The sequence below is a fragment of the Limulus polyphemus genome, unplaced genomic scaffold (genome assembly GCF_000517525.1).
Source record: "Limulus polyphemus unplaced genomic scaffold, Limulus_polyphemus-2.1.2 Scaffold1054, whole genome shotgun sequence".
NCBI lineage: Eukaryota > Metazoa > Arthropoda > Merostomata > Xiphosura > Limulidae > Limulus > Limulus polyphemus.
This window is the reverse complement of record NW_013666664.1, coordinates 106331-116026: the sequence shown is the minus strand read 5'-3', so window position 1 is coordinate 116026 and position 9696 is coordinate 106331. Positions and strand designations below refer to the sequence as shown.

The 9696-nt window shown below is 31.2% G+C and overlaps 2 protein-coding genes across 9 annotated transcripts in view; one reads left to right on the top strand and one right to left on the bottom strand.

Moving 5' to 3' along the window:
- Positions 1–9696, top strand: part of LOC111086377 — a gene marked incomplete at its 3' end in the record, with an annotated part of 167971 nt that overhangs the window by 69688 nt on the left and 88587 nt on the right. The gene's annotated exons all lie outside the window — the stretch shown is intronic.
- LOC106461892 (putative Ras-related protein Rab-33) lies at positions 1282–7926 on the bottom strand. 8 transcript variants are annotated; one of them, XM_022388981.1, is made up of 3 exons: positions 7903–7926; positions 6886–7129; positions 1282–3715 (listed from the first exon to the last, which is right to left on the bottom strand). In XM_022388981.1, coding segments are annotated over exons 1-3 (756 nt in total). In that variant the 5' UTR covers positions 7905–7926; the 3' UTR covers positions 1282–3205. The 8 variants fall into 8 exon arrangements, with proteins under 8 accessions (XP_022244689.1, XP_022244695.1, XP_013777213.1 ...); XM_022388987.1 differs by having other exon boundaries at positions 6886–7134; positions 7903–7911; XM_013921759.2 differs by lacking the exon at positions 7903–7926 and adding an exon at positions 7749–7895 and having other exon boundaries at positions 6886–7134.

The window sequence follows — 9696 nt, the reverse complement described above, 5'->3', positions numbered from 1 at the left end:
ATCTTGAACAGTTTCTAGAAACCTTTCTCCCTCATGTTTTGACTCTAGTGTTTCCAAATCTATATGCCTGAAATTAAAATCACCCATAATCATGACTTCATTAACAGCTGAAATCTTAATCTCATTGTAAAGTTTCTCACTAATTTCATCAGTATCATCTGTAACAAATTCCCACTAAAAGCCTTTTCCTTTTATATCCACTTATAGAAATCCACATGGATTCAATCTCTTTGCTATTATCTTTGATATCTTCAACTTAAACAGGATGTAACTTACATTTTACATAAAAAGCCATCCCTCCTCCCCTCTTTAATACTCTAACCTTATTAAATAGCCTGTAACCCTGTATTTCAAATAAAATTCTGTCATTAAAATCATCTATGTTTAACCATGTTTCAGTTATTCCCATTGTATCAAAACCCTCCAATCCTACCAGTGCTCTAAAGTCATCTATTTTATTTCTTATACTTCTAGCATTACAATAGTAACAATTAAGCCTATCCCTATAACTACTTCTATACTCATTTCCTATGCTAAACTTTTCTCTGCCTCTTATTCTTTTTTGCATTCAGTTTTTCCTGGCCCTCACCACTGTCTAGTCCTAGTTTAAAACTTCCGTTACATCTGAGTTAATAGCCTTAGCAAACGAGCCAGCCCCTACTCTATTTAAATGTAAACCATCCATTGCAAAAAGCTCTCTTCTCCAACTGAACTGTTCCCACAAGCTCAATCAGCCAATCTGCTCATCCTTACCTATTTAACATAAGCCTAGCATTTAGCCCTAATGACCTACTTATAACTTCATCCCCACAGTTAATTCTGGGCAGTATCCCTGACAAAATTAAAGTTATGGCCATTTTCTTTAAATGCCTTTATCAACCCCTTATACTTATTAATTAGCTCCTCTGACCTACCTTTCCCTACATCATTAGCCTCTACATGCATTACTAAAACTGCATCTTTGCTAGTCCCCTTTGTTATTTCTCTTGCTCTGTCAGTTATATCCTCCACCTGTGCCCTGATTCTTTTCTCCTTATTTTCCCCACAGAATATTATATCCACATGCCTTATCAAGGAATCACCTATAACTACAACCTCTTTATCATCCACATCCTTCTCTGATACTTTTGTTTTCCTTCCCTCCAGTAGTTCCCCAGCTGCATAAGCCAAGGGCTGAAATTTGTTTCTCAACAGAATAGGCTCATTATAACTAAATTCACCACTTTCAGCCCTAACAGTACTCTTTCTAACTTTCTTAGTCATTGTTAGCTGATGTATCCCTTGAAGGTAAAAACTTAAGCTCCTCCTGAAATCTTGCTGCCATTTCCCACAATCAACACTTCTCTTTATCTATTGCACCTACTTTAATCATGTTTGCCTCTAACTTTCCTCCAACCTACAAACTCAACATAAAAATTGTACATCTTCATTACTAGCTTCTTTAAAAGTACATTCCAGTCATGAGTTCCAAACTAAAACCCACTCCTTGCACCCATTACAGCTAACAAACTGCAAATGCTTAACTCCTACACTAGTCTTAATCATTGTATTTATACTGTTATATGTGTGTGTGTGTGTGTGTGTGTGTGTGTGTTAACATTGAGTAGCCAGTGGCAGAGATGTTTAAATGTGTAGTAGTACTTACATGTGAGTTATCTAATTCATTCTGTATGCAGTATCTCATCACAATTTTTTACAAATTGTTTTCAAAAATTTGAGTCTGCAAGTCTTTGTCATTTCTTTTTTAAAAAATAACAATATAATTTCAATATCATTTTATTGTTTCCAACACATATATTGTTTTGTGTCAGTCACCCTGCTTTTCATCATTAATACTAGTTTTGTGTGGAAGACAAGTCAGCTTTGCTAGTAAACTGCTTCTTATTACATATACAAACACAAAAAATATATATAAAAAAATGCACAAAAGATGCAAGACAAAGTTTATGTAAAAAACACTAGATACAATGGTAATAAAATCTAGGTGTCAAATCAAAGTTTTCCTAGATTTTATTACCATTGTAACTAGTGTTATTTACTTTCTTAAACCATGCTCTTTATTGTAGCAGTGTTTCTAAACCCACTAAAGTAAGTGATTCAGTTGCAGTGTATTTTTATCAAAGTCAAAGAAAAGTTGATTTTATCATATCCTTTGATTACTAATATTGATATATATATATATATATATATATATACAATGTATACACACAGATAACATTTTCCTATTAAAAAATTTTACAAATTCTTTATAAGAACTATAATTCACCAAACTTAAATAACAGTTCCATGGATAATAAAAATAGGCTTACAGAAGATGTACCAATGTTAGTTATATAAGTACATGTATTTGATATCTTGGTAATGCAAGGATTAAGGAGGTTTAGTAGCTTTTTTCATTTTCTTTTCAACTACTCTGATATGCCAATTTACACAAAACTTCATCTTATATCTTGTCAAGTGCTTCTCAAAAGCAAAATCATTATTTCTACTTCTTATTTCATTTATTTGGAAGTCAACTTATTCTCAGGTTCTGGATTAGAAATCCTTGACAGACTACAAAGCCATGACTCTTGTTTGCTAAACATATTTTATTTAAGAGGATTTGTCAGTCTTGGTTATGAAACTCAAAGTTCATCCAATACAAAAAACTTTCCTTCTATAGTTCCTACTTCACTGAAAGTAGACAAAAAAAATTACTTTTGTAGACAGTTTAAAAAACTGGAATGACCAGGCTTTTCTTTATTCCTCTGTTGAGAATAAAGGTAGTGCACAATCTCACACAGAAAACAGTGACAAATATATTAAACACATAACAATATCATTAACAATTTAGTTACCAGAACTTGAAGAAATTTCATTTCACCATAATAAAATATATTCATGATAACTTTCCTCCAGAAAGTATTCCATCAGACAGTTTAATGGTTTTCAAGTTTCAGCTTAGTATTTTGATAAAGGCCTTGTTCTACCTGTAAGGAATTAAAGCATTAAAAAGTTCTACTAGAGTAAAAAGTCAACATTTTCCAAAGTTTTGCCAAGTGATCTCATTGAAGAAAAAAAAGTGTCTCTATTATTAATCTCTATATATCAAGATACAATTTCAATAGCAGATACCATAAAATAAGGTCAGGAGCCCTCACTGTTTCCAATAAGTGTTTATGGTAATAGATCAATAGAATGCTGACTTATGAAATAATATACTATTTCAACAAGCACACCATAATTCATTCTCATCCACTGAGTTACTTTTTTTTGCCTCTCTAGCATGAGATTTTCCAACAGAAATAACACCACTAGACTGTGAAACAGTGCCATCAAGTGTACCCTGTTTGTGCAATAGTGGGGACATCATTGGTTTGGAATTTTTCAGCTTGTGAGCTATTGTCATAAAGATCGCTTCCACATGGTCTGCTTCACTGTCATCTTTTGCTGAAGTCTCAAAAAGAGGCATGTTATGGAGGTCAGCAAATTTCTGAGCCATATTTGTGTTAACAGAAATGCTATCTGTGCAATCGCATTTATTACCAACAATGACACGTGGAATGGTTGTAGTTAATTGATATTGATCACACTCTTCTATCCAATGTGATAAGCTTTCAAATGAAACTATCTTAGTAACATCATAGACAAATACAACAGCATGAACATTGCGATAATAATGTTGAACCATGCTCTTTCTAAATCTTTCCTGGCCTGCAGTGTCCCAAAGTTGTAGCTGTAGTAAAAATTATATTCATTATACAGTACACTTGTACTACTTAGCATACAAAGTAATATCTAATTAGTTAGGTATGGTCTAATAAATTACTGTAAATGTATACTACTTGTATACAGTTTTATTTGTAACTATAACTGATGATATATACCTAAAAATTTCTAATGATAATATTTCATATTGCCATTTCTTAGGTCACACATTATTTTGAACAATATACTACTTGATTTGAAAACACTAACTAGATAGTATAATATAATAAGTAGGACTAGGAAACATATTACTTAAAACATTTGTAATTCTACTAGTAATATTATTCTTTTGATGTTTAAACCACATGATAACAAACTTCTGTGACAATTATATCTCAAGAACAAGCTATTTATGATGCCAGGATTACCTAGCTTTAAATTATAAACATCAAACAACATCATACTTAAAGTTTTAATTGCATACATGAAAAGTTTACTACAAAAATAAAAGTAAACAGATGGCCCTATTTTAATCAGGGACAAAGGAAGAGTGTAAGCTGTGAAGGAGCTGAAACACAGAGATCAAATAACCCAAGTTATGTATTAGTTCAGGGTTTGAAGTTAACATATATCTGGTAGCATTTTGCTACCTAAAACTATTATTTGGATACTAGTTATATGATGCAGTAGCATTTTAATATACCTTAAATATAGCACATACAAATGCATACTTTTTTATAGATGCAAGTGTTTTAACATTTTTCAACTAGCATGAAATTATTTTTTAATACAACTCTCCAATTATTGGGCAAAAATTTGTAGCTTAGTACCACTGTACAGAGACACCTGCCGGCAAAGGGATGGAGCAATTAATTACTTCATTTTAAGATTTTCTGAATGTATAGAAATTATATTATTGGAATATTATGAAATCGACCTTTATAATATCAAAAAACCTTGAACACAAAAAATTACATCATAAAATTTGTACCCGTATAAACACGAATAATAGTGCCCATACTTGCTGTATAGTGATAGCCTTTTTCCCAGCAACTTATTCAATTACTTTATTATTCTATTTTATTTTTAATCAAGTTTAGTGCAATAGTTTATTAGTTCACTGTAATTTTTAAGATTGAAGTCATTCACTGTGCTAGGAAATTGTTTGCCATCAGTAAAATGCACCGGCAGTCATTTACTATGGCAAGAAAATGTTGCGGCAGTCATATGTTGGCAGTAAAATGTCATGATACTGGTATAATCATATGGCAGTAATAAGGTTTTGTTATATATCTTGGTTCCCACTTCTAGTCATACTAAAAATGAATACATTTTAATTAAATATTATTTTATCAGAACTATTACTGTAGGAGAAAAAAACACTGGAAAAAGTACTGTAGTTAACTATATCATGATCCAAGTAAAGAATATATTAAACAGAAATAATAAAAAATTAAATCAAAAGAAATATATTGATTTCTATGTTTTTCTCATTTTTTTCCTTTATATTACATCCAAGTTTTTAGTTGGATACTGTATTTTTCTTTAAGTGAAAAGTGCTACAAACAGTGTAATGCATTTTCAAGCACATGCATAACATAACGAAGCAGAATATTCTATAAAAGTAAACAAGCTTTTTCGAACATGGCCAATTTCATTTATTCAATTAATACTTCTTACTGCATACTGTAAACATAGTGTTCATATATTTTCTTAAAACTGTGCCAAATTAAAATGTATGATGAAAAGTTTAAAATAATGGCTAGAGGAAAGGAGTGAAAATTCAGTGTAAGGGTTTAATATATGAATGTTACAGCATTTTCTAGTTTAATTAAACAGATTTCAAGTGCCGGAGCTATTGATTAACTTACAGGCCTTTATGAACACGTATAGTTTATAACACAAAGTTGTACAAATATTTTAAATGTAGTGGTACCATGCTAAAATGAAGTTTTTCTCTTTGTTACAACGATAAGGTAATCAGGATTCAAGGAGACTGGACCAGTAAGTTACATTAGAATTGCTCAAATTTTGAAGAATAGAATCATACCAGATCAGCATTGATAGAATATTGTTTCACCTTCAATACTTGATATAGGTTTGTTCTATTTACTATACTCTTAATGAAGAAGAACTGCAAGTACTACAGGCCTGATCAGTATTTGTAATAGTTAAGTACAAGACTGTTTCATGAAAATACAGTCTAATATTTGGTAATGGGAGTTATCTAATCTATTTAAAACAGTAATTACAACTTTTCCTTTTGTTTTTATATGTGTGAACAGCCAATGAATAAGATAATTTCCTACTAATTTTTTAGGCATGTAGCAACTTCTCACTACTTCTACTCTATGTTTGTTCCACGAGAGTGGTTCATTTCACTTGTCAATGTACAAAAATATCAAAATAAAAGTTTAAATTAAGAAAACATATTGCAGAACAAGAACAATTTAACAACATTGCACACTTGTATATACTTTATTATTATAATTGTTGTTGCTTGCCAGTTGTAAATAGTGAAATTTGTATCTTCCCTAATAGTAATTTGATAACACTGTGTATCACACCTTGCCAAAAAAAACAAATAACTCGAGAGCATGTATGACAAGTGATGAAGTGTTTCCAAAATACTGTTTAAAACAATCCACTTTCCAAGTTTAAATTCAGTATTTATTTAAACTGTATTTTAGACTATGCATCCTTCCAAATACATAGATGAAATATCCAGGGTACAATATTTCAATGTTTTTTAATGAATAAGTTTGTTATAAATGTTATCAGAAGTATACCAGAACATTCACTAGATAGTTATAAAAAGGAACTGGAAAACATTCAAAGCCTAAAAAACAGTTCAATTATTCTGACACACAATTAAGATGAGTTTGACTTCATAGTTAGAACAACAAGCTTCAAAGTGGTAAACAGTGTTAAAGGTAAGTGCAGGAGTATCACAAGATAAATGAGTGCTCACCTTAAGAATATCAGTACAACCAATTTTTGTAACTTTGTAATTGAATAGATAATTTTATGCAATATTATTAGATGAGATATGTATTATACTTATAGAACTTCCTTTAATTATTTGAACATAATATAAGTTACATATGACCAAAACGATGTATATTTAACAAGAATAATACTTTCGTAAAGGCCACATTCACCTAGTCAGTTTTAGAATAATGACAAAACTTTACTTACTTTAAGTTCTTCTCCCTCAATCTCAACAATTCTCTCTCTGAAGTCAACTCCAATTGTTGCCTCTGTTTTCATAGGGAATAACCCACCACAGAATCTGAATGTCAGGCATGTTTTTCCAACATTAGAATCACCAATTACAATAATTTTAAAAATTCTCTTTTGCTTTTTAATGCTCACTTCTCTTCGAGAAGAACCTGTTTTTTGCTTTGTAGTGTCATCCATCTTCCTGAATGTAAACTGAGTCCTAAACTTAAAAAAGAAGTTAAACAAAATTAAAAATTCTAACAGTAAAATAAAGATCACAATTTTACTTTTTCTAAACAAATAAACTGTTTTTGTTAATCTGGTTTGTAAATTTTCAGCATCATTAAATTTATAAACATTTATTTAAATTTTTAAATGGTCGAATTATAAAAGTGTTTCTTGAATTGAGAAGAAAACAGAAAAGTGGATATTTATTCTCCAAAAAAATAAGTTAAATGGCTTAATTTGGGATTATGACACTATAACTACTATTTATTTTAATGCTCATGCTTTCACAGATGGTGTCATCTTAAAAGTTAAATGTAGAAAAAGCAATGTAATTTTTGCTGTAAACAATAACTGTTCCAATACAGTAAATTATCTTTAAAAAAATTCTATACAACTTATAGATATCACTTTCACTGTTTCAGCGTTATCTTAGCCCTAAAACATGTAATCCGTAGTTAACAAAACTGGCCACAGCTTATTCAGTAAGTTGTTTAGGTTAAATCAGTAAATGCGACTATTGATTTATACTACAGTACAAACGTGCATTTATTTAATCTCAATCTAAAAAGATTAACATTTCTTCTCTAAACTTTTTTTTCAAATTCAAGTACCCTAAGCCTAGTGTCTTAGGCAAACATAGATTTACAAACAAACAGATTCATAACAAAAACAATATTTCAGATGTTAGGAAATCTTCGTTTCTCTCATATCATTTTTTCCTTCCAAGTTGTAAAGTATCCAAAAAACCTGTTATAGAAAACATACATTTGTCAAAACGCCAATTGTACAACAGCGGCACCAGTGGCGTAGTAGAATATCGAATACAAATAAAAAAAGTAGATAATAATAAGATACTTAATTACTTAACTGTTGAATCTCTTTTACATCTGTGTGAATTATATGATTAAAGTAAAAGTAGTAAAGAAAACAATTATACTGTACTGAAACCAAAATATTTCCTAAATTTTCAGATAAGCGCATTTTAGAAGTATTAGAGTTAAACACTGTCATTCTCAATCCTCTTTATTCTCCCTCAAAATAACAGAAGGTTCTCAATAAAATATATTCTGGAATAAAAATTTGAATTCATTAAGTTCGACGGTCGCAGACTGGCCCTGTGGAAAAAGCTCTAGATTTCAGGTTTTCAATTCTGTGCAATCGCAGAAAATATTCCCGGAACTTTAATCTGTAGGTTCGTTATAAGAATGACAGTCAATTCCTTAGCATGGATGGTGAGTAGAATGCTCCTAACTGGTTGCCTTTCCTCTAGTTAATAGCTCAAAGTTAGGCAGATAACCTTCGTAGGTTTACCATAAATACGAGATACAAATACTCAACGTTGACTGAGTTTGATGCAGAAAAAAGAAACTTGACACAAGTTACACACATCGAAACAATCTTTATATCCAACAAAATCAAAGTTAAAAGTCGAGTATATAGTGTGGCACCTTTACCGGAGAGATGTTTAATATCTTAAATCTTCTTCTCTTGTTTGAGACTGAGAAGACATGGTATTATATATTAATAACAACAATGGCATTCCTCTCAGAACGCAGACGCTACCCACATAACTGATGGTCACTCTCATTTCAAAACAAGGGAGTTGTATTCCTGGGGCTACATCATACTTGTCAGTTGAAAAGAATGCGGTAATTTTATATATTATTGTAATGGTATAAACAACTGATTAGTTTAAATATTATTGATTAATTTATTTTGTGAGTGAATATTTTATTATTATTTATTTTTTTTATAATAAGAGTTAAAAGCAGAGGATTGTAGGTAGTTGTATTTATAATCCATTGATGTTGAGACTATCGAACATCGCGTGCAATACATTGACGTCGAGGATATAGAGATTTCAAGAAGGTAGGCAGATGATTAAATGATAAACATATTGTTACGTCTCCGTTTGTTAATTAACTTTCCGTAACTTCGTTCCGACGAAACTTTAGCGACACAAGTCCTTACTTAATAAAACTGGTTTATTCTTTCTGAATATAACTTTACGATACACTCAACTTCAACAGTCGCGCTATAACAAACTATAACGAATGAACGTTAACTTCAACAATACCCTGTGACTGCAGATCCATTACTCACTACCTACACACACATTGTTTCGTCACGTTGTCACCCTCTTATATATATACCAGACTACCCTCAATCTAGTAATCTCCCGATAGTTCGAGAAAGAAGTGGCGTGACACTAGTCGCGTGACCTCGCTGACGCAACAATATAGATAGAGTGAGACGAGCGGAAACAGCAGATAGGCAATAGCAGAAGTGAGTAAAGTTACGAGCAAGGAAAAGTTCGGCGTGAAGTTAACTACCGTAGAAGTGATAGGCATAACGTTTAATATCTTAGAGTAAAACTAACAGTAGAAAAAGATATAATAAGAAGTATTATTCCGTAAAATCGTGGTTCTAAAGTAATTGAATCAGCCTGAGTGCACTTTGACCAAAGGAACAGAGGATATTTAGAAGAAAAAATTTGTTTGTTTTTGAATTTCGCGCAAAGCTACACGAGGGCTATCTGCGCTAGCCGTCCCTAATTTA

Coding starts and splice junctions, on each gene's coding strand:
- LOC106461892 (XM_022388980.1), bottom strand. Junction 3,716..6,885: donor TTGAGGGAGAAGAACTTAAA/GTAAGTAAAGTT, acceptor TTTTTACTACAG/CTACAACTTTGGGACACTGC.